This window comes from Equus caballus, chromosome 2 (genome assembly GCF_041296265.1).
Source record: "Equus caballus isolate H_3958 breed thoroughbred chromosome 2, TB-T2T, whole genome shotgun sequence".
Classification (NCBI taxonomy): domain Eukaryota; kingdom Metazoa; phylum Chordata; class Mammalia; order Perissodactyla; family Equidae; genus Equus; species Equus caballus.
Genome location: NC_091685.1, coordinates 72,861,893 through 72,886,523, shown reverse-complemented (window position 1 = coordinate 72,886,523; position 24,631 = coordinate 72,861,893). Strand labels below are relative to the sequence as shown.

The following is a 24,631-nucleotide window of genomic DNA, read 5'->3' as shown; positions in this document are numbered from 1 at the left end:
TTGTGTTTTTTTAAGCCTATGTAATATATCTGCAAGTAATCTCAGAGTATAGATGGTGTCTTAGTAAGTAAGTAAGACATTCTGGATGATAGAAGAGGTTATGTCTTTCACTCTGAGAAGGAAATGTTCTGTGTTCAAGATCTAAGTCTAAAATAGATTTTGTAGTCTGTGACCTGAGGCTAAGGTAAAGATAGAAAATAATGAAAGCCAAATACGGAATGCACACATGTACAAATTGATTGAATGACAAACAAATTTAACACAAAAAGCTGAAAGTAAATAAACTAAACATTCTTTATTTCTTTATGGGTGTCCAGTCACTTATTACACACAATGACAATAACACCAACTTATCAGCTAATTGTTTTCTTAAAGCATCACAGAACTTATACCCAAGACCTCATTTACATTAAAAAAAAAATCCCTTCAAGTTTGCTAGTTGAAACTGTTTGAAACTATTTAAATAGCTTTAAGAATCATATTTCCTAATTTATAAACCAACGATTGATTAGACTCATTGGAGATATTTTTTCTCCTTCAGAATACTGTATTCATTTATTACAGCCTTAAGAGTATTTAAATGTTCATCTGTCTTTTGTTGTGGTTGTTACTTTAAGGGGGCTGTTTTTTAATTATGACACTGAATGGGGAAATGCTCTGAATTCCACATTTGTTTTGCCTCACAGGGTAAGAGTTTTTTCTCAGTCATGTACAAAATCCTTAATCCAGGAAATATAAAAGTGTACTTTTGGTCATTTGGGAAGAACAAATTAGAAAGTCTAGGGACTGAAACAAAATCTATCATTGCTATTGGAAAAACGGTTGAATCAACATGTTCTGCTTTCAATAGGAAAGCAGTTTATAACTATGCTAAGTGGCTGTTTTAGTTCAGGTTGCTATAACAGAATACCGTAGACTGAGTGAATTAAACAACAAATATTTAGTTCTCACTCCTCTGAAGGCTAGGAAGTCCAAGATCAGTGAGAAGTGCCAGCTGGTTAGGTGCTAGTGAGAGCCTGCTGCCTGCTTTACACATGGCTGTCTTCTTGTAGCCTCATATGGCAGAGCGCAGGGAGGAGGGAGCAAGCTCGTGTGTCTCTTATAAGGATATTAATCTCATTCATGAGGGCTCCACCCTAATGACCTAATTACCCCCTCAAAGATCTCACCTTCTGATGTCATCATACTGGAGGCTGGGATTTCAACATATAAATTTTGAGGGTCACAAACACAGTCCACAGCAGTGACTTTCTTGTAATCTCAGAAGTCTACTTATGTAACTGTTGTTCAGAATTGATTTGAGTCTTTTGTGATTTACAGATCATTAATGAAAAAATTTAATAGGCTAGGAACATACACAAAACTTGACATTGTGAAACTAAAATTCTGCTATACATTAACTTTAACTACAAAAAATATAACACTACCATTTATTGAGTCACCACTCTAACCCAATCGCTTTTCATACATTATCATCTGTAACCCTCAAAACACCTAGAGGTATGCATTTTTATTCTCATTTTGCCAAAAAGGAAACTAAGGCTTAGATATATTACATAACTTATCAAACATCCTTCAACTAGACAACAGCAGAACTAATATTTGAATTCAATTTTGTTTGACTCAATGAAGAATCTTCTTCCTATTTTATTGCATGAGTTCAAATGAATCTTTCTAGGAAAGAGATGAAAACCACATAACTGGACTTGAAAATTCTCATGCTATTATTCCAAGTGATTTGGAAACATTTGAATTTAGACTTGTCGAAGTTTTTCCTGGAAGAGTTCACTCAGTTGTTTAAATGCCAAGACCACATTGTCATGCTCATCTTTACACAGTTCACTCAAGAAATCACTGTACAATAGAGAAAATAAAAATACATTTTGGTAATTTTCAGTGTTATAAGAAGGTTATCAGAATTAAGTACCCTAAAATTCACCAAATGTAAACATGCAGAGAAAATCTATGGAATAATAATAAGATGAACATTTGCCTTTAAGCCTTTACAAAGTACATCATATATCTTGAGAAAATATAAAGAGATGCCCCTCCATGCAGTTCCTCGCTATCATACCTCTAAACTTGCACTATAAGTCTGAAAGACCACAGAATTCCATGTCCCTAGACCTTAGTGGCAGTTTTTCAACTCCTTTTCTTCTCTACGTACATATCCTTGGAGCCATCATCTGGATTTTCTACTACTGTGACCATTATTTTTTAAACTCATAGTCACCAATTAAATAAAAGAAGTGTATGTCGCTATCCATATATCTTAGGACTAGGAACCTAGGGTAAACAAGAATGGAGAGAGAGAAAAATGGCCCTCTCAGCTACCTGACATATCAGTCAAGCACTGAAAGCAATTGTGAGTTAACACCTCCTCCTTTTTGTTATCATAGGCCACCTTACTTACACCAGAGCACAGTTTCAGTTTTTTACTCGTTCTCAGTAGCTGAACACTAAGAATGACCACATCTTTATCTCTGAGTCTGACACTCCTCCTGAGTTGCAGATCTATAATTCTATCTGATTGCTGGACATTTCCACTTGAATGTCTTATAGACACCACATGCAATAGTTTTAAATTCCAACTCGTATTTTTTTGTTGCCAAATCATCGTCATCTCATATTCCCTACTTTCATTAATATAGTTAACCAGATTAAAAACCCCAGTTATCATCAATATCTCTTGCTCCATTGCATGAATTTAACCCCTTAAATATTTTTCTAATCCCTGCCATCCATTCCTACTGCTACTGCCTTAATTCAAACCTTCATCATCTCTCACCTGGATTATGGCTATACCCTCCTACATTAGCTCCCTGCCTTCAGTTTCTTCATCTCTTGAGTTGACCCACATACCCCAGCCAGAATAATATCTCTAAAACATGGATCGATGTCACACTCATCCTTAGAAACTTCCCCTGTCTCACTACTCCACACAAGTTTAAATACAAACTCCATGATGTGACAATTAAGACCTTCACCATGTAAAGCCAAATTCCCTTTAAAGACTTTTCACTCACCACTCAGCATCTTCCCCCATGCCTATCACAACCCCCATATTCCACACTCCACCATGCTGAGCGTGAGGCCTGGCCCTGATGCAGCGGGATCTTTTAACATTTCTGTACCTTTGGACATACTACTCCCTTTGCTTGAAATTCTCTCCAACCACCACATTTTTTATCTGTTTAATGCATTCTCCCTTATTCTTTGAGACTTGATTGGAAAATTCCTTCTTCTATAATGCTCTCTCTGATTCTAGTAATATTAGTCATAAAGTTATTTGTGTTAACACAATACTTTGTGTGTAACTCAATCACAGCACTTACCACATACAATTGTCTGCAAGATAGTTTCTCCCATGACACCAAAGTGCCTGGAAGAATGCCTCTAACATGGTCATATCTTAATATTTTATGGTTGATAGATGGATGACTGACTGAAGGACTTATTTTCCCTGTTCCAACTCTTGAGATATGTTTAATCTCTGGATCTTCTCAGGCTGCTGAAAGAGGTTGTAGCTTTGAATCTGCTAAGTAGAAATAGCCTTGGTGGACAAAGCAGGGCCATCCTAAGACTCACACTCTCTGGAGAGAGTTCCCAAGGGGCCTGACTCAGTTCAGATCAAAGAAAGCCACAAACATATCCTCATTAGCAAGGATCCCAAAATAAAGGTTGAATTTACTTTAAGTGAGAGACCACATATATGCGATAAAGAACAAAGAGTATAAGGACTGAAGGTTTAGGGAAGATGGACCTCGACAAAAACTAGATAACCAATGGAGCATAGGGATGGGAGTGTCCACAGACAGTTCATATTTACTTGGGTCCCTATAGGGCAATTAGGTAGGTGGACATGGGAAGTCAATAGGAGATTCCAAAGTCAGGTGGGTCTGGGAAAAGCACTGAGTATGAGAAAGACTTAATATTCTGAAGTGGATATAAACTACAGACCTACTGGAGCCCTTAAGATGTGACCCTCTGATGTTCTGTTTCTCTGATTCAGAGGAAATGCTCAGCATTTGTAGAAACTGAGTGTAATCAGGACTGGGGACCTATGGGCTATTTGATAGTGCCTTTGAGGCTCTGGTCTGGATGGAACTTCCTTCCAAATGGATATAAGACAAATCCTAATACAAAAAACAGAACAATAGGGTCATGAGAAGAGGGCCTGCAGGGTCTTTTGGGAACTGAATCACATAGAACCTAGGAGACCCAATGCAGTCTCTGAAGTGCTCTTTCATGAGTATTATGAACTGGATATAAAGGAAGAGGTCAAAGTTTGCTAATTAACGTTTGCTAATTATCATAAAATAATTGAGAAAATCAAACCTAGTATAGAACATACCTGATAGTCTGAATGTTGAGTGCAAAATCTTTTAAAAGCTTTAGAATCTGTCCCATAGGCATCCTAAAGAGAACAAAATTTCTAAATTAAGAAGTATAAAAACACAAAAAAATTGAACTCACACTTTCATAGTGGCTCTAAGAATGTAATTTATCTGCCAATACACTCCTAGTTGATGAACCATTGTGTTGTATTAATCATAATGAAGTTCAGAGGCACAGTTGTCAACATCACAAAAATTAATAAATAGAAGTTGACCGTCTTGTGGGCATGGCCGAAATATAAAAATAAAGCTTAGAAAGGTCAATGAGGACTAGAGATTAAGGTACAAACAAAACAGTTTTATTACTTACTAATTTCGTTTCTACTTTATTCACAAATAAGAATTAGATACAAGAAAAATCGAGACATAGCTCAAGGTTTTTCAAGAAAAGCAGAACATTAAAAACTAATTTCAATCAAAATTACTTAAAAATGTATATAAGACACATATTGAATTCCTGAATCACTGTTTAACAGCATGATTCTCCCCATTTCTACCTGCCATATTCCAAGAATAAATTCTTTCTGCTCCCCATGTGAATCCAAAGTATTCATTCTTCTTTATTGCTTTATAAAATGACTTCCCTACCAAGGAACTAGAACAAGTGTTATATTCTAACAGACAACTGCTAAGCTAACTTCCTCACATATAAGTTCCAGAATGTTTTCCCTCCAAGTCACATTTGTGGAAAACAAGTAAACATGAATTAATTTATTTTACAAAAAATGATCCTTATATACTCCTGGAAATCACTGATTATTGTTTCCTACTCAAGTTTCAAATAATTTCATTCGATCATAAGAAAATATAATAATAAATAAAAATATCTTTTTGAGCTCTATCACATTGTTTTGCCTTCAGAGTTATATTCAACAGAGTCAGCCCAAGAACCAAGATTTTGGTGGGACACCCAAAACCAAAATAAGACTTGAGTTTTTAATCACTAGAGATGAGTTTACTAGAAATAGACCTAGTATGCTTCAAAAGATTAATTTGCACTTTAAACTCTTAAAAAAAGTCATATTAAAATTCTTATTTTAAAAAATATGTTTAATATAAACCTATGTCTATATATAGAATATAAAATATATACTAGAATATAAATTCTTAAATAAATGTACCATATAAATATATAATAAAATGTGGTTATATATGGATGGATGGATGGATTTTATAGACACAGACACGTAAACCTACCCGTTGTCTTGGCATAATCTCGTCAAGGAACCATGTTTATAGAAATTAAGCACGTAAGCATTAAGTGGCATTCCTCTTCCTCGGTTATCTAATTTCTGTGACCATAGCACAGGAGCCTGAGTGCCATTGATACCAATTGTCCGCAAAATGACCTGAAGAAATGCATTTCCTGTTAATTCACTATTTATATCTAAAGGATAATTGTTTATAGTTTGTGATTTCTTCTGTCACTCTCAGTTTCTTAAAGTACATTCTGCAAAACATGGAAGGAGGTGGAGAGAGGTGGACTCTTTTAAGGGTCAATGGAAATAAGAGTCCATTATGATGAGGAAAAGGGGTGCCATGTGAAGCATGCCTAGGGAATGGGAAAGCCCAAGAGGGAAGTAGGAACCCTCACAGCATACTGAGGGCAATTTCAATGTCCGACCACCACAGTGTTAACAATATTCACTAAAGAATAATAAACTGAAGCTGATTTTAAGGTAGAATTTTCATTATCATCTTCTTGGTGCATGGAATGACCTTAGAAGGAAAGTCATGTAGCTAGTGTATCTGTGTGCCCACAGGTCAGAATACAACTGAATAGTACAAACATTCTTTGGGTCTCTGACTACCAAAGAAAAGGAAAAAGAGAAAGAGGGTAGAGAGGAGGAGGAGAAAAGGAAGAATAGCAAAACAAACAGAAAACTAAGTCCCCATGGCTCTGGGCATATGATGCAATTAAAGCATAGGGAATCAGGAGGAATCAAAGGACACTGCTATTGGATGTGTAAAATTAAACCGTGGGGGAAGTGGGATGAAAAAATAGAAATTCAAGGAGAAAAGTAAATGATGCATAATTTGTAACTTTATTTAGTTACTTTCTTTAAGATTGACCCTGAGCTAACATCTGTTGCCAGTTTTTTTTTCTTCCTTCTTCTCCCCAGAGCCCTCCAGTACATAGTTGTATATTCTCATTGTAGGTCCTTCTGGTGTGCTATGTGGGATGCTGCCTCAGCACATCTTGATGAGCGGTGCGATGTGGATGACCAGGATCCGAATGGGCGAAACCCTGGGCAGCCGAATCGGAGCGGGGGACCTTAACCATCCGGCCACAGGGCCGGCCGCCATAATTTGAAAGTTTAAAGAAGTTGTTTGACCATGTGGGTTTTTTTATTTTTTTGTAATTTATTGCTATGGGTGCCAAATAGCTTTGATATTTATATTCAATTGGATAAATTTAAAAGTGATATAATAGTTCCATTTTTAAATATCCATATTGATAATGAATTGGAGATTACAACATTGGCAACTATAAACTTTGGTTCAAAAAAATGTTTATATCAACCCAAACTGTGAAGGAGGATTCATAATTTTAAAAAATTCTTTTAGACATTACATAAGCAAAAATGCTTGAAAACCACTACTTTACATGAGATGTGACATTCTGACCTAGGGATCAAATCGAGTTAAGGCACAAATGTCAATCTATATTACTAAATATTATCATAGCTGAACTTTTTTTTTCGGAGTTCAGATTAACCCTAAACTCTTCAGATACTCTCACACTGTCCAAAACCTCCCAGAGGTTCTAGAGCTTTGTGTCCAGAGGACCCATGGAGCCTGCTGTAGTGACAGCACTATGAGGTCCCAAAAAATCAGTGTTGGGAAAATGTGAACTAATTCCTCTTGTTTTTCCCGCATCAAACCTGGAGTCTTCAAACAGGAGAGAATAGAGGGTATCTGGAAATTTCCCACAAAGGAGCAGGCTCTGACCTCAGGCCAACTCCTTAGAGAATTAATCATCCCAGCCGACAGAGCATCATTCTCTTGGACATTGCTGTTGGCATGACTGGACATGTTCAATGTTTGGGGTTTGAGGTCCTATCAAGGCTGCACAGCAGTGTAACTCTATTCTCTCTTAAACATGCTTTATCCATAACATACATTCTCCACTTACACGGTTGAGAGTCTCAGGTCGAAGCAAATCACCATCTGTGTTTCCCGAGAGACAAACAAATGGTGAAATGGCTACTCTTCCTTCCTTGCAGTTCATTAAATGAGACACAAGTTGACAGTCTTCACATTCTTTACCTGTGAATTCTGGCCATATTGGATTGGATCACGTTAGGTCTTAAAAATCAAAATATTAACCCTTTTGAACTTACTGTAAGTCATGTCACAGTGGTTGACTTTCATTTGCCCACTGCACACATCATAATGAAGACTGACTGAGATATGGTAGATAAAGTGATTAAGTCAGCTTGGCAGAGAGTATTCCTTCAATCAATGTTGCTATTAACTTATTGCCATTACTCTTTTTTATTACTTGTTACTTTTTCCTACTAAATTCAGACATAACCTCAAAATCCTTCTAGACACAATGTTTAGACAGGTACTACCAGTGGATTTGGAGCTGGCATATGAGATGAAACATATATTCCATCCATGTCCTAGATACAGTCTCATTGGACTTGTAAGGTGCCAGGTTACATGCAGATGTGGCTCCCTTTTATGATGGAGGAGCAACATTCACACTCACATCATGTTTTCTCTGTGATGCTATTCTTGCTCCACCATTATTCTCTGCCTCTGTCTCTTACATCAATAAGTCTTGGGGAGCTACAAGACTCACCCTTGTCCTTTACTCCTATTAAGAATATGTTAGGATATAAGGGAATCACGGAATTACTTCAATGGCTTAACTCTTTACCCTTATTCTAGCTGCTTCTCTCCATTTATTCTCCCCTAGAAAGTTTCTGATATAAAATTTATAAAAAAGAAAAATAATAACAGAAGCAAACAGTGATATCTGCACCCTCTAACAGAACTCTCTACAATGATGAAAATGTTCTATCTCTGCTAGATCCAAAGCAGAAGCCACTAGCCACATGTGGCTTTTGAGCACTTAAAATGTGGCCAGTGTGATTGAAGAATTAAATTTTTAATTTTTTTTACTCTTAATCAATTTAAATGTAAAGAGTGACAAGACACTAGTGGCTACTATATTGGATAGAATAGACTTATATAGTGTTTACTATGTCCCATGCACTGTTTTCAGAACTTTGCAAACATTAATATATTCACTTAATTCTCCAATGATCCTGTAAGGCAAGTAATATTATTCCATTTCACTTTTAAGATAACAACATTGAGACATAAAAGGTTAAGTGACTGACTAATAAGTAGAAGTGCCAGGATTTGCATCCTGTACTCTGCTTCCAGAATTTACGTTTGTAACCACTAAGCCACCCTATCTCTCAGGAAAAAAACGAAGTAGCAGAAATGGTGTCTATTTTCTCCTTTATCTACCCCATTTTCTTGTCTGATTTTCCAGCCTTGATATATAGGTAACCTTAAATCAAAATAGTTCATGAATGGCTTTTATTTATGTCTTCCATTGTCCACTCAATGGTTAGTAATCATAAAGCTTCTTCCTTTGGTAAATAGAAGGTATTGCCACACTCTATAATGGGCTAACTTGTTCTCTAGGGATTAAATATCCAGGTTAATAGAGTTGTTCTGTAACGAGCTCCATCTACCAGCTTTGAAGCATACAATATCCAGAAACTTTCTTAGGTAAGGTTATTTATTTCTTAAATTCTTCCAAAATGGAACTAAAATTTGCTTACTGGTTCTTGACAAAGGAAGTCGATATTCATTCTTCATGTTTGCCAACTTGGAAGCAATCAGTAGGAAAGAGGCAAAGTCTTCCATCACTTTCAAGTTATACTCCTGTAAAGCAGCCTTAAAATCCTCCGGGAGTTCATCAAGGATCACCTACAGGCAAAATACTTTTCAGAAAGATCTCTTTACTTTGATTTAAACAATTCAATTGCTTGGTGAGAAGCTACTGCAGCATAGTTTTGCAGATTAATGTTCACTCGTTGAAGTCAGCGCTTACTTTATTCACTCGAGAGATTAAGGTAAAATCGCATTTGGGTTTCAACCAACATCTGTAAACACAAATATCTTTCCTCTTAAAAAATTGGCTTTGACTCTACCTAATCAAAAGCACTATCTAACTAGATGCATGCCCTAAGCTGACCTTAAATTTGCGTATATTTCAAGGACTTGAGGGGCATATTAAGAGAGCAAGTAACAACTTAGTGTAGTAATAGCATCAACTCCATGTTGAGTCCTGATTATGTGCCAACACTGTGCTGTGCTTTGCCAAGCTCTTGTGTGTTCCTCAGTTAACCTTTAGAACAACTTATGAAGTTGGCATTTTCATCTACATTTTGTAGATGAGAGAACTAAGCCTCACAGAAGTAAACTTGTTCTAAGTCACAGAGGTAGTAGGTAAAGAAGTAGCTGGTATTGCAAGTTAGATCAGCTTCTAAATTGCACAGCTAAACACAAATCTTTTCAGAATTAAGACTAGAAGTTTCTTTATTCAGTTTAAATAGCATGAATGGAAAACTATGACATTACAAACTTCACAGTTTTCTTCTATTGCAATTACTGTTTTTATTATTCACTTGATATTTTCTTTTATTTAATTTATTCATACCCTGCACTTTTCCAAGAATTATGGTATTTCGTAAGGGTGAAGATAAGACAATAAGATCATATAAATAAAAATGCAGTAAAAAGGAAGGAAAACAGGAACAGGCCGCGAATTATACTCGAAGATTCCTAGCAGCCAAGTGTGGAAAGAAAACCTCATCAGTTATACATTTCACAATGTCCGTAACATAAACAGTTATTGTCAGCACTAAAAGCAAATAAGAACTTCTCTGGCGGATTCTTACAAAAAGCACTGTGCACATCTGATGAATAATGTCCCCAGCCAAATCCTTACAATGGATAGGATAACAATTTTCCTAGGGTTGTTTTTCATCTTATTATCTCTATCTGTGGATAAATGAAGACCAAGGGACGAATCAATAAACGTAGTTCTGCAAGAGGGCCAAAGGCACGTGTCCTCCATCAGTTTTTTGCAAATAAACTGCAATGCCTTCAACGTGCCTGCCTTTGTGCTGGTGCCAGACACTGTGCTAGGAGCACATGTGCTACTTATCACATTGGCGCTGCATTGTGAGTCTTGTGCCATACGTTGTGAGTCTCACGTGCATGTGCCATATAGTCCTAACCCAAGAGCACACAAGGCAGCAACCATGTCTTCTAACTCTGATTTTTCTCCACAGTTTTCACAGACAGATATAGAACAGTTATTCCCAAATTGTGGCACATTTAACATTGCGGGTACATGAGATGATTTAACATGACGCACAGAGGAAGTATTAAATAATACTAAATCAATTTTAAAAAATAAAAATCTGTCCCCTTTCCAAATCTCTTTCCCTCTTTCTGCTAACCCAAGAAAGTCCAGAGACAGTAGGCCTCTAATATCTAAAACTTGATCATCTCCTTTTGGCTAAAGAAAGAGCAGCCTCAGCTCAGAATCATGTTCATTGCATTTATTTTTATGGTTATCTTATTCTAAGCCAGATATTCTGGCTTTCCATTTACAGGGTAGTAAATATGAAGTTTTCTTCTGAAATACTTTAAAATGTGGGTGCATTTAAGAAAAAACAGTAATAGTTTCAGTGGTCTGTAATGTGAAAATATGTCAGCAACTAGAGTCAGGTCCACAGGTCTGGAGGTATATCCACTGGTTCATGAGATTGGAGAGCATAAATTAGTGCTAGTCTTCCTTTTATTACGTATTCATCAGAGTTATCTGATCAAAAAAAAAGCTTCTTCTACATTCTCAGGGTCTAATGGAGATTTTCTTGTTATTGTTTTTCTCGTTTCTTTGTTTTTCAAAAGAAATTGAGAACAGAGAAAATGTTACAAATATATTTATTATTGCAAATAAATAATTTTCTAAAATATTCTGCTTCCAGTCTCTCAAATAACCCTTGAGTTAGGGGATTCTTTCTTAGGTGATCACCTCAATATCATCTCAGGAGGACATTAGGGTTCATGGCTGAGCCCCATCCCTGAACTCCCATTCCTAGGTGTGAACAATCTCAAGGGAACTCTAGGTTCAGCAACAGGGCTATTGTTTTATTTAAATGACTATTTGCCTACATTCTCTCTGTTGCCACTGAATGCTGTCATTTGCCCCAATAAAATGCAAAACTTCAGATGTTAATTGTTTGTTAGATAGTATGGGAAGATGTTTGAATTAATACTTGGTAGAATCCAAATAAAAATAGGGGACTATATCAACAGCAAAGTGAGTAAATAATATTTGCAACAGTGATTAGAGATGTTCTTCTAATTAAATAAATACTAGTCAACCACAGAAGTCATGAAGAATTTCAAAAACTGCACGCCTCTCTTTTCAGCCGCTCTCAACCACAGCATGCATCACTAACTGGGCCACAGGCACAAAGGTGTACAAGGATGTAGCTTAAGAAGGATCAGTTTTCATTTTTATCTGTGAATCAACATAGCAAAATTTTCAATAGTAAAGTTTCAGAATTGTTACAAATGTAAAACAAAATTAAATAGAACTCTGCTTATAGAAAGACCAACTTAATGTTGCAAAAACAAGTAGAATCACTTATATTAATTGAACCCTATAAATACTAACTCTTTTCCAGTGGCATACATTTAATAACTATCACTATTATATCATTACAAGTATCATAAACCTCACCTCTGATTGAGGAAAACTGAAATTAGCATCTTGGAATTTTGCTGGAATATATTTTCTTCCAAACAAATTTGCCAATACTAATATGAGTTTTTCCATCACACTCGGAGAAAATAGCTGTGAGCCTATCCAAAGAAAGAATATCATTGCAAATAAGAAAAAAAAGTTGATTCCTTGTATTTTGTGCTTAAATTTGTTTTTTATTTTTGTTTTTGTGGGTCTTTTTGCTGGGATAGATTCACCCTGAGCTAGCATCTATTGAGAGTCTTCCTCTTTTTTTTCCCCCTCCCCAAAGCCCCAGTTCATAATTGTATATTCTAAACGCTTGTCCTTTTAGTTCTTCTACGTGAGCCACCACCACAGTATGGCTACTGACAGACAAGTGGTGTAGGTTCCATGCCCAGGAACTCAACCCAGGCAGCTAAAGTGGAGTGTGCCAAACTTTAACCACTGGTTGGCTCTTAAATTTGTTTTTATATTTCCTTTTGTGGAAGGAAAACTTTTCAAGTAAATATACACCTCAGAAACTGACCATATCTGCCATGCTATGCATACATTTATTCTTGGTAAAAGCAGCAGTTTTATATTCTGTGCCTCCCTTTTCATGCTTAGTACCCTCACTCTAGTTCCCATCCCCCAAGAATCTCTATTAACTGGTTTCCTGATTTGGACTCTCCTCACTTCAGGCCATCCTGGAGAATGATCAATCTCCCAGAACCATTACTATAATCATGTCTCTCCCCTACTCAAAAATCTCTGATGGAGTTTCAATGCCTAAAAAAAAACAAATCCAGGTTCCTTGGGCTGCTGTTTAGGGTGTTTCAAAATCTAGCCCCAAACTAAGCTCCCAGCCTTGCCTAACCATGCTTCCCAATACTAGCTCTAGGTTCTGGTCCTCTTTTCTTACTCTCCATTCCCTATAACACATGAGCACTATGCCGTAGTTGTTAAGAGGTGGCTAGGTTTAATTAACTGGACTTTGATACTTACTAAAACCATGCGACCATGGAAAAGTTATTCAACTTCTATGTGCCTCAGTTTCCTCTTCTGAAAATATTCTTAATTAGTTAGATGATACATAAATATTCCCCAGATGTTCTATATTACTTAGATGGAATAAAAATAAGTTGACTTTCAGCATCTAACTTTTTGGCATCTGTAAATCTGAACATTTACTTAGCATTTCTCTGTAGAAGGAAAGGAGAGTGGGGAGGAGGAGCAGAAGAAAGAGGAGGAAGAAGAAGAAAAAGGAAGTATTTCTGAGGTTTTGGCTACTTTACGAACATGTTCTTATTTCTGGACTACCTAGATAAAACCTCAATCTTACCTTTCTTGATTGGCTGACAGAGATTATGGAAAAGGCCTTTCATAAGAAAACTGACAAAAACAAAATTTGAAGGTTCTTGACCATGCAAATGTGATACAAGTCCTGCAAATCTCATTGGATTGCCTTCTTCATCTAAATAGCCCTAAAAGATAGGGGGGGAAAAGGACAGTTTGATTCAGTTTACTATGCTCTTCAATACCATTTAATACCAGTATGAGTGACTGATAAGCATTACCTGACCTCGTTTAATAATTAAATCAAGGATAAGTAACATTAATCATTGGATGCAGTTTGTCAAGGCTTCAGTTGGTTTGGCATGGTAAGAAACCTACATAATATTACTCACAGAACAAAAAGCCAATGCATAATCATACCTCTTTGACTAGGAACTGCAAAGAAAACAAGAAGTAAAGTTTCAGTATCTCCATGGCTCTGGGCTGCTTAAAGGACATCAATGAATGCTTTAACACCGACAGCACCTATAAGGAAGAGTACTTTAATTTATCCAGTTTTATCCAACATTTGTGAATAATGATACGTGATAAATATTACGCATACATACAATATAGATAACACATAACACTCCCAGTATATAACTTATGTGAAAGCAAATTTCATTTGGTTCTATATTATCCCCTTGACTGTGTTTATACATGATAAATATTTCTTGAACAAAATAGGTCACATAAAGCAGAATTGTTAAAAATAACACATATTGGCAAACAATCTGGTAATTCTCTGGAACAGTGGTGCCCAATAGCGACTTGAAAAAATAAAGTATGAAAGCCAATCCAATCTGTAAGTTTAACTCTCTGAGCCCATTCTAAAAACAAGTCATAAAATTGTTGTTCTGAATCTTGAGATATTCCATCAAAAATAACGGAACTTGGGGGCCAGCCCGGTGGCATAGTGGTTAAGTTCGTGCACTCTGCTTCAGTGGCCCAGGGTTCCCAGGTTTGGATCCTAGGCACAGACCTAGCACTGCTCGTCAGGCCATGCTACAGCAGCATCCCACATAAAATAGGGGAAGATTGGCACAGACGTTAGCTCAGTGACAATCTTCCTCAAGCAAAAAGAGGAAGATTGGCAACAGATGTTAGCTCAGGGCCAATCTTCGTCACCAAAATGAACTTGGTAGATTACAATCAACAGACTAGAAATATGGTGTGGTTTCCAATGAAAATGGTAACTATCTAGCCACCCAGTTATTTCTCAATTTATTTATTTGTTTATTTTTATTTTTTTCTAACGAGTTTAGACCTCAAACCTTTATTTGTGCTGTATGGGGGAAGAAAATGATTAGTAATCATGTACATGATGCGACAGGATTAGTTCTTACCACACAGAACAATATATAACTTGAACTACTTACTTTTACAGTTTCAATTTCACAACAGCATATCAGAATATATTCCCCCACAAGTGCATAACTAACACTCTTTAAATTCCAACGAGCGTAATTCTATCCTGCCCAAGTCACTGGTTAAGAACAGAACTACCATGCCAAGGAATTTTTAAATGTTAAAAAAAAAAAAAAAAAAAAGAACCCAGAAGACAGGAAAATCCCAAGGGCAAAAAGAATTGGGGATTTAAAATTTTTTAAGTGAAATTTAAGGTGAAGAAGGCCGCGATAAAAAGCTACTGGTCTTACTTTACCAATTTAATAGATGCATCTCAGAAACAAATATTATCATAAAGGGTTTCCAGATCTTTCCCAGAAGTTTTACACACAAACCACATCTAGTAAAGGCCCCCTACTCCCATTTTGCTTTTATCCCCCAACCTAATTTCGGCTGATAGTTTCCTCACTAGTACTGGATCATTTAAATAGCACAAACATTCAAACTAAAGATACAACGGCTATTAAGTCTAACTTTAGCAAAGATATATGGATTGTTTGCCAGCAAATATTACAATAAGTTTACAGCAACCCCAAAAAGTTATTTGGTTCTCCTTGTGTCAGTTACCACGAAGAGATGATAGTAAGCAAAACTGTTCCTATTATTAATACTGACCACAAAGATAAGAGATATGTTTATAAAGTATGATGTAACATATGAAATTTCTTTAGAAATTATTGCAGTTTCATTTTGCTCAGAATTTTCAATCACAAAATAGCTCAGTGAACAGAAATATGAGTTACAAACCCGGAAGTGTACATCTAGTCTCATCTTAAGTGCACATCAAAATCTCAAACTTGAATACTTTCAAAGCCCACAATTTGGGCATTTAAAGTGTTTTTCTAAGACTGACTGTTCCTCAATATCACGCACCTTCACAGCTTCAGATAAACCACTTAGGAAGCTTGCAAAGCAGTGAAGGATGTTAAATCTCCTGCTGATGCAAGTTTTGGACACCCATCTTTCAAGTGACTGACATTCAGGTTGTCAGTTACCCCTTTTCGGTTTTCCCCACCTTGCAGCAAAGCAAAACAATTTTGCTTTTTTCCTTGCATTTAAGAGTTCTAAGCACTTTAGAAATTTCCCCAGCAACTTTTGTGCTTCCAAGCAACAATTGAATTAGTATTAACAATTTATTAGCATTTTCTTTGCCTATGAGCCCTATGAAAATTCCCTAGAGCTCTGCCAACTAATCTTTTCTCCAGAAAATTCCCTTCAACCCACATTCCCTATCACCTCCACCCTCTGCAAAATAGATCTAACCAAGCTTCTCCCTTTCTCCACCTCCACCCTTCCCAGTACTGGTACAAATCTGTGTGCTCCCCCTGCTACAACTCTCAGCTCAGGGTCCTCCCTTTTGAACATAAAAATCCCCCACTTCAGCAGCCGCTGCCTGTCAGATACATTAGATGCCACACCATTAACCATTAGCCAAGATTACTTTGAAATCTAATCAAGTGAAATTCACGCTGAAAAACATATAAAGCAAGATGAGTCAAACATCACTATCAGTACCCCAACCATTCCTTTCTCTTAGTAATCGGCAATGCGATTGGAATACCCAAACTAGACTTGCCATTTCCAACACAGAATTTAGATATGACCAACTTGTACCCTCCCCAGACTGTAGCACAACACAGTGACCAACCCCCTCAGTTTGCCAGTCTGCTTCATCTAGGTATTTGCTAAGGCATTTCAAATTTGAGCACTTTCCCACAAAGGTTATATCATTACACTAAGAATTCCTCTGGCCAATGTACGGGCAAGCAGGTAGGTCTGTAGGTGAGAGGGTCATGGAGCTCCATCTGCAAGCTCCGTCTATAAGGCATCACTCTGCATTGTGGCATCAATGTTAAAATGTTCTACAGCTTAAGAATCTTCTCAAAGCAAGGTTTGTAGCACAGAAACACTGTGGCAGGAGGCTCAATTTAGAAGATGCGGCATCTGAAAACCTCTACCCCAGAAAAGGAGGGGTGCCTGCTGCCACTCATGTGCCCAGAGGTTGGTGTTCCCAGATCAAACAGTCAAATAAACACATCTGCTGATGGCCTAGCTGCATCTGCCTTGGCCTTTTTAAGATTGTCCCCTCATAAACTCATCTGAAAACCTTAAATGATGGCCTCTCAAATACAGGGCTTCCAAGGCAAGGCCTAGAAACATGACATTGGAGAACTTCCTCCTCCAAAGCCTCTGGACATCCAATCCGCAGGCATACATTTAGACAGGCTCTCTTCTTCAGGGTCTCCCCTCCTGCACCGCTAAGACTCACACTGGCCAGGAGCTCCATCTGTCCTGGTGCCATCTGATCGCCATGATGAACACTATAGTAACAAACCATGGTCCATGAGGCATTTTTGTAACTTTCAGTTGGTACCATAGGTGGGGGCCCACCCAAGGGTGCTCATTCTGTCCCCACCCTCTCCACCGGCAAGAAACACAAATCCTCCCCACCCAGTCTCAGCGGGGAGTGCCTTTCCCCCTTCATGAATACGAACAATATCAACTCCAACAGGGACTTCAGCAATGTTCTCAGGTTTACCAGATTGCCAGAAGCCATGTTTTAAGTGAATGGATAACCTCGAGAGAGTTAAAGGGAAGAGGAGGGGCAGAATGAGCTCACAGAAGAGGACAGCAGCAAACCTAGAGGACGAGTCCGAAGGAGAGCACTGCCTCCTGGAAACTAAAGTGTGGGTCAATTTCATCTGCAGACATACAAACACCCTGCCTCGGCAGCCCCCGCCTGTCAGATATATTAGACGCCACACCATTAATGGCTTAGGATGGCACCTTAGGTCTGGAATCACTCCTTAGAACACCCTCACCTCCAACCAGGGGTGTGGCCTCAGACCTAGGTTCTACCAAGCTGAGCCAAACTTACATACCACCCTGGGCCAGAGCTGTCCGCCCCATGAAGCTAAGTTCCGTTTCCACAAGACTAGGCCTCGTGCCCAGGTGGGTTCGCAACACTTTGTCTGGGAAAAAAGGAGGCTACTGGTATTGACAGGTTCAAGATCTGCCTTCCCAGCCCACCTGCAGCCTTACACCCCAGGGCCTTCCTTCCTGCTCGTTTCCAGGACATCAACTGCCCAATTCCACCCTCTCCAGCAGCAGAGGCGATGCCCCCAGTCTCCTCCACCTCCTCTTGTCTCTAACTGCCTTCCTCCTTCCACACAAATCAGGGTGCTGGGGGATCGCTCATCCTACACAGCAGCTTCGCCCTCCCAGAGGCCAAGTCCCCTTCTCCAGTGGGCAGCACAGACAGCCTGGCCCAGAGTGTTGCTCTCCTCTTGGGCTACTGTGGGCACTTTCAACGCAGCTCTCCCCAGGATAGTTTCCCCAAGATCTGGTCCCCTCTTTAACCTTCCTTCTCCTTGTACCTCCACTCTCCCCAGTCTCATCTAACTCTGTCATCTCCCCCATCTGTCTCCTAAGACCCTAAACTGGTCACTTCCAGCCCCACAACTAAGTCCAGGTGTGCAGCCCTCCCTGTCACTAATTCTTTCAATTTTTAAATAAAATATCCATGCGGTCTCAAAAAAAGGACCAAAAACTTCCCAATGTCATCAAAAAACAGGACTTAGAATCTTTAGGTTGATAGATTTTAGAATCATGGAGGAATTTCCTCTTCCTATAAGGCCAATAGATAAGAAAGAAGGGTAGGAAAGAGGGAGGGAGGGAAAGTCTGTACCAACTATAAAATTGGACAACCATCACTTTTCTGGAGAAGCCAAAATGCTCTTCCCTATAACATCTCTAAGACCCTACACTCAGTCCAAGGTTTCAACTGTCAGAAAATAACAGGGTAGCATGTGGGGTGAGGGAGTCACGGAGGCAAATTTTATCCTTAGAAGTAGACTCCATAATTGCAGTGTTGCCAAAATGGGAACAATCTTGAGGGCAATGCAATCAGGACAGTTCAGTGATTAATGGCATCCATATCATCAACAACTCAGGAAGCCCGGAAGTGGAAGCAGAAGACAATCACTCTCAATTCAGCAAATATTAACAGAAATCCTGCTGGACATTGAGAATTGGGCTAGAAGAAGTGTCTATCAATTGACGATCCACATGCAGATAATAAAAGATATCTGAACAAACCCTGAGGGGACAGAGCATGAGCCCTGAAGAAATGCCTACGCTATATATTTGACAAATCATAAGATCTAGATAAACATGACAATTCAAAAATAGGAAATAGGTTCAAACAGGGAAAACATCAACACGTGGATATTAAATGAATTTTTCACAAAAGACTTTGAGTATCATCTTAAGGATTTATCCATCAATTCAACAACTTTTACTGAGTTCTTTCTATACATCATGCTGTATTCTAATAAATTCCAGGCAGAAAGAAGATAAAGAACAAGGATCCAAAGACTGGAGGGTGTCTGGCATATTAAGGAACCAAAAGCCAGACAGCGACAGAAGCTCTATGAGGGATAGGAAAAGTAGTAGGAGATGATGTCAAAGAGATAATAGCGGGCTCATTATTTAAAAAGCAAACATCCATTCATGTTTAGGTAGAAAAGACTCAAAGAAAATCTATCAAAATAATGATGCAGTTTTCTTTGCATTGTGGAAATAGGTATGGGTGATTTTTTTCTTCTTTCAAGTTTTCTATGTTTTCCAAATATTTTTTAATAAACTTGGGTGATTTTATATTAAAAATATAATTTTTATTTTAATAACAGCAATACCATTGTCCTTGTTCTTGTCTATGTTTTGGAAGAGTGAGATGTTTTGAAAGTAGAATCAATCTTTCATTTCAGTTATACTTTTTAAAATGATTTTTTAAATATAGAAATTTCTTATTAATCCAAAGAACTAATTAATTAAATGGCAAATGCTGACAACATAACAGGATCTAAGATATATGTAAATCCATTATGCCGTCAAATATATATAGGCAATCACTACCCAAGTTTTGTTACTGGTTCTAACTTACACTTAATCTCCTTTAAAAAGGAAAAAATAAAAAACATTTAGAAAGGATGGAGAAATCAATACATTGTTTGCCCATTCTTCTCCTTAAAGAAAACTAAAGAAAAAGAAAAAAACTGAAAACATGAGAACCAAGGCTAAAATTTATGTCTTTACTATGAACCCAGCTTGACGCTAAAAAGTCATTGACTTACACTAGTTCATTTAATTCTTACTACATTCTAAAGCTGCCATGATTATTCCCATTTTACAGTTCACAATTCTGAGGTTTAGAGAATGTAAGTGACTTTCCTGAAGTTAAACAGTCTGTAAATGATTGAACCAGAGATCTATTCTAGACCTTGATAAGTCTACAGCCAGTACTTAACCACTATACTATATTGTTTATCACACACTAAAACAACCCTGAGTAATTCTTAATGTCCTAAATACTGTTTTTGGTGGTGAAACAAAATAAAATAATTTTATTTTTCCTGCCCCAATACAATATAATACTCAGGAAAATACAAATCATTAAAAGATTAATGAAAATGAAGAGTTATTGTTCCAGACTTGTAAAAGAACAGCAGGCCTGACCACAGCCAGGCCAGTAATGACAGTTCAGCTCAGACAGGGTCAAGTACGGTACCTTGGCCTTGGCATCCTCTGGGTCACCTCCCTTGGAAGCCAGCAGCATGAGTCTCAGGACCAGGCTTATGCTGAGAGGGAACTGTCCTCTCAGTTCAGGAACATTGGATGTGATGAGTCTTTTTATTTTGGGCAATGGAATATCAAAGAAATATACATCTCCCAGCAGGTCTTGACCTCGTCTTCCAGCACGTCCAGACATCTGGAAACAGAGGAGAATCACAGTGTAGAACTTCCCTAAATAATTTCCTATGTACTTAAAAAGATTTATGACAACATTTGTCATCCTGGATCGGCTAAAGACAACATTATAAAATGGCTTCTTAGAAGAAGCGTGTTCACACTAGGAAGGAAAATGAGATAAATCTAAAATACACTCAGTGGTTAGGATGTAAAGGACCCTACTGAGGACAGCTAACAATTATTGAGTGCTTGCTATGTGCCAGGCATGGTTCTGAGTGCTGTACACTTTTCAGTTATTCCTCATAACAAGTTCATGAGATACAAATTATTATTATCACCATTTCTCAGATGAAGAAACTGATGTCCCTAGAGGTTAACATTCCCAAGGTTGTACAGCTGAAAAATAGTGAAGCAAGGATTTAAGCTTAGGGAATCTAGGACCAGACCACACTCTGTTAATCATTACCCACACTGCCTCAGATATACCGTGAGGATCCAGGGCAGAGGAATTTGAAGCAAGACTTGAACCAGGCCACCAGAGGGGTGGCACAACAGTCCCAGCAAGAGACGGACAGGGCAACAGGTTGGTCTGAATATAGGCAGAACCAAGGCAACACTGATGTGGCAGTGAAGAAGGCAGGGAAAGGAAATAAAGAGACTGTGACAGCAATAAGGCCAACTAAAGCAACCCCAGGCTTTTGCCAAGAATGAGACTTTTGGAGACCTTGGGAGGTGGTAAATGCGTTTTTGTTTGTGGGAGGGAAGTGAATCATTAGGGCCCAGAGGGCAGACTGTGGAAGGCAGCCTACTCACTGGCTCCCAATGATCCCAATGATCACATCCTCCTGTATTCACAACCTTGTATAATCCCCTCTCCTTGAATGTTCAAGAAAAGCAGTTTCTTACAGGGAGAGCAAAAGTAACAAGTATTCCTCAGACAATAAAGTCCTGCGGGAACTTGAGTGACAAGAGGAAGACGCATAGGAGAGGATCCTGGCACATATTAGACACATCATAAATGCCATTTGGATGAATGAATTAATTAATTAAAAAAGAAAACAGAAAGACCCAAAGGAGAAAATGGCATGCTAAGCATAAAATCTACAAAAATATTTTCAATTAATACAGTAAAATGTATTATTTGTTTTAAAAGGCTATTAAAAAATACATACTTGAGTCTGTGTTACCTGCTACGCTAGGAAAAAAAGCACATTCCCATGGAACTACATTCCTCTACAAAAGAAAGTGCAAAAGATTGAGCCCACAGGGAAGAAGATGCACAGCCCCTAAGCAGACACTCAAAGAGATCTAGAGAAAGAACAAGATTCGGACACAACCGAACAAAGTGACTGGAGTCAGCTCCTTGGCAACCAGCTTTGGACAAGATGCGGCAAGGAAGGTGGAGTCTCAGATATTCCCTTTGGTCTGTGTGTGTGACTGGATCATCTATTGGCACACATGTTTCTAAATAATAACACACTTGTAGAGTGAGACCATAAATCCACAGATGGGTGTTCTTTCTTTCAAGCTTCCCTTTAAATAGACAATACAGTGAAAGTTTACTCCAAATTGAAAGACTTGTCAAAATATCGACATGAAACCAAAATACTGACTCAGCTAAAACTAAGACTGAAGATGTAGGATCATGATGAAATTGAACTGTGTTTGAAGAATTTTTGGTATAATTAATGTTGTGTTCTCAAATGCAAGCAACAGAACTAACACTTTCTGGTTATCATTATATGGCACATTCTTAGAGACAAACTCTAAAAGATTTATAAACGTGATCAAAGTTTTCTGATTTAACTCATTTGCCCAGAGTCAACCCGATATTTGGGAAGACTAGATGGTGTGTAAATTCAAGGCCTGAGTTCCCAAAAAGGTCTGCCACTTGACTCTCTAGGAACAAACAAAACCCACTAAAGAAGAAAAGGCATTTTCTGTTCTCTAAGAGATAATACCAAGTCATCAGAGTAGTATAACAAAACAATTTCATTCATATAAGGGCCGCAGTAAATAAACAACATTGGATTTCTTCCAGGAAAGAGAAGTGGGTAAAGATGAGGAAAAAGGGGTCTTGAATTCTAAAGGAAACAAGAGTCCCTTAAGAGAAACTTCACTTACTGCTCAGAAACAGCAAGAGTCGAAAATTTCAGCCCAGGGGCTGGTCTTACTGTTTTTCAGCTCAAAAACTACATGTCAAAAGGTCATCTTGTTCTCACCTGCTTGAGAAAAGGGCAACACGGCTTTTAAAGCTTCAACAGCAATATCCTAAAAGGTCATGAAATGGGGGTGAACTCCTTTTCTCTGTAAAATCACAATCTCCACATTCTAATCTGGGAGAGTTTTATGATTTATAAGAGAAAAATATTAAGAATAAGAAAATATTTAAAATTTACATTTTGAGACTTGGTAAGTATCTTTTTTTTTTTTTGCAGTGAGTGGAAAGAGGTAGTTTTTCTCTCTCTTCTGACTTGCAATATAGGATATCACACTTCTGTGTCATAAGGGAGATAAGAAGATGCTCAAGTGCATCATCGCTGTCCACTTGTCTCTGTATGTCTGTCACCTGGCCTTTCCCTTTTATTTTTCTTTCTCTCACCCTCACTCTTGTTTTTCTTTCATTTACCTCTCTTTCCTCCCTTGCCTTATAATACAGAACATAGTTTTATTCTTGACATTTTTTTGAGGAAGATTAGCCCTGAGCTAACTGCTGCCAATCCTCCTCTTTTTGCTGAGGAAGACTGGCCCTGATAACATCCATGCCCATCTTCCTCTACTTTATATGTGGGATGCCTACCACAGCGTGGCTTTTGCCAAGCGGTGCCATGTCCGCACCTGGGATCCGAACCAGCAGGCCCCGGGCAGCTGAGAAGTGGAATGTGCAAACTTAACCACTGTGCCACCGGGCCAGCCCCTATTCTTGACTTTTAAACAGTTAATTAAGAGATCTCCAGGTAACATCTCTCTCCCCAGAAATTCCACTACAATTATAATAAAGGGATTTTTTTTAACCATAAACCCACACCAAAAGGATGAACAGCAACAAAATTTTGGAATTAGAAAAGTAGACAGTAAATAACCCCAAAATACTCAATACTGAACTTGTAGTAAGTCAAAATATACCCGAGTCAAATAGAATTTTCAAAAGACCTAGAAATTGATGATACCAAGTGCCACACACAGAAAAAGATGAATTGAAGGAAACAGATGATGCAAGAAATTTCAGAACATTTTACATACTCCCAGAAAAACAAAATAAAGGGGCGCTAAGAAGGATCAAGAATCAGAACAGCTTTATATTTCTCAAGAAAAAGACTAAAAACTACACTAAGACTATTAAATCATTTAACACTAATTGTGAGAAAATAAGGAAGTAGATAAATCGAATGGCACGAAGCAATAAGATAGGAGACAACTGTGTTCAAAATCACTGTGTCACACAGAAAGTGAAAGGAAGAACATGAACTACAGCCTGTGAGCAGATAAAAATGCCACACGGTGCATCACAGCACACTCTTCTTTCAGCAGTTGGAGTAAGAGAATTACCTGTCTATAATTTAAAGCATCCAGGTAGACTGAGTCTTGTGCAAGCACAACAGATTTACATGGCATGTGGATTCCTAGGGCAAGTGTTCCAGTAGCTGTCACTACCTACAGAAAGAATAAAAGAGTTCATTCAAAATGGAGCACATCTATAAGGACACAAGATATATTTCCTGCTCCACTCACTGAAAAGCTCCTTGAACTTTAACTAAACAGCATGTTATTAATGCTATGTACTAGCCACATTGTTCTTATTACTAGTCCCTGAATATACAAAGCACACCGCTGCTTCAGGCTCTAATTGTTGCTGTTTGCTCTGCCTAAAATGGCTTCCTTCAAATCTTCATTTACAGGGTTCTTTCGGATCTCTGCAAAAATATCAAAACGGACTTCCTAGACCACCATTTCTAAAATAACCATGTTT

General features: G+C 38.0%; 1 protein-coding gene across 14 annotated transcripts in view; it reads right to left on the bottom strand.

The window, feature by feature from the left end:
• Positions 1 to 275: 275 nt before the first annotated feature.
• Positions 276 to 24,631, bottom strand: part of DDX60L (DExD/H-box 60 like) — a 92,591-nt gene continuing 68,235 nt past the window's right edge. For 8 of the 14 annotated variants that reach the window (XR_011436690.1, XM_070261392.1, XM_014737783.3 and 5 more), the window contains exons 31-40: positions 24,211 to 24,315; positions 20,480 to 20,680; positions 13,885 to 13,989; positions 13,511 to 13,652; positions 12,187 to 12,308; positions 9,206 to 9,353; positions 7,534 to 7,676; positions 5,595 to 5,746; positions 4,355 to 4,417; positions 276 to 1,854 (exon numbers count right to left, since the gene is read on the bottom strand). Coding sequence is in view for 11 of the 14 variants with exons in the window: in XM_070261392.1 (XP_070117493.1) it covers positions 1,755 to 1,854; positions 4,355 to 4,417; positions 5,595 to 5,746; positions 7,534 to 7,676; positions 9,206 to 9,353; positions 12,187 to 12,308; positions 13,511 to 13,652; positions 13,885 to 13,989; positions 20,480 to 20,680; positions 24,211 to 24,315 (1,281 nt within the window). In the remaining 3 variants the exon portion in view is untranslated. Of the gene's footprint in view, positions 1,855 to 4,354; positions 4,418 to 5,594; positions 5,747 to 7,533; positions 7,677 to 9,205; positions 9,354 to 12,186; positions 12,309 to 13,230; positions 13,371 to 13,510; positions 13,653 to 13,884; positions 13,990 to 20,479; positions 20,681 to 24,210; positions 24,316 to 24,631 lie in introns of those variants that run through there. The other 6 variants (XR_011436691.1, XM_070261387.1, XM_070261388.1 and 3 more) reach the window with 3 other exon arrangements.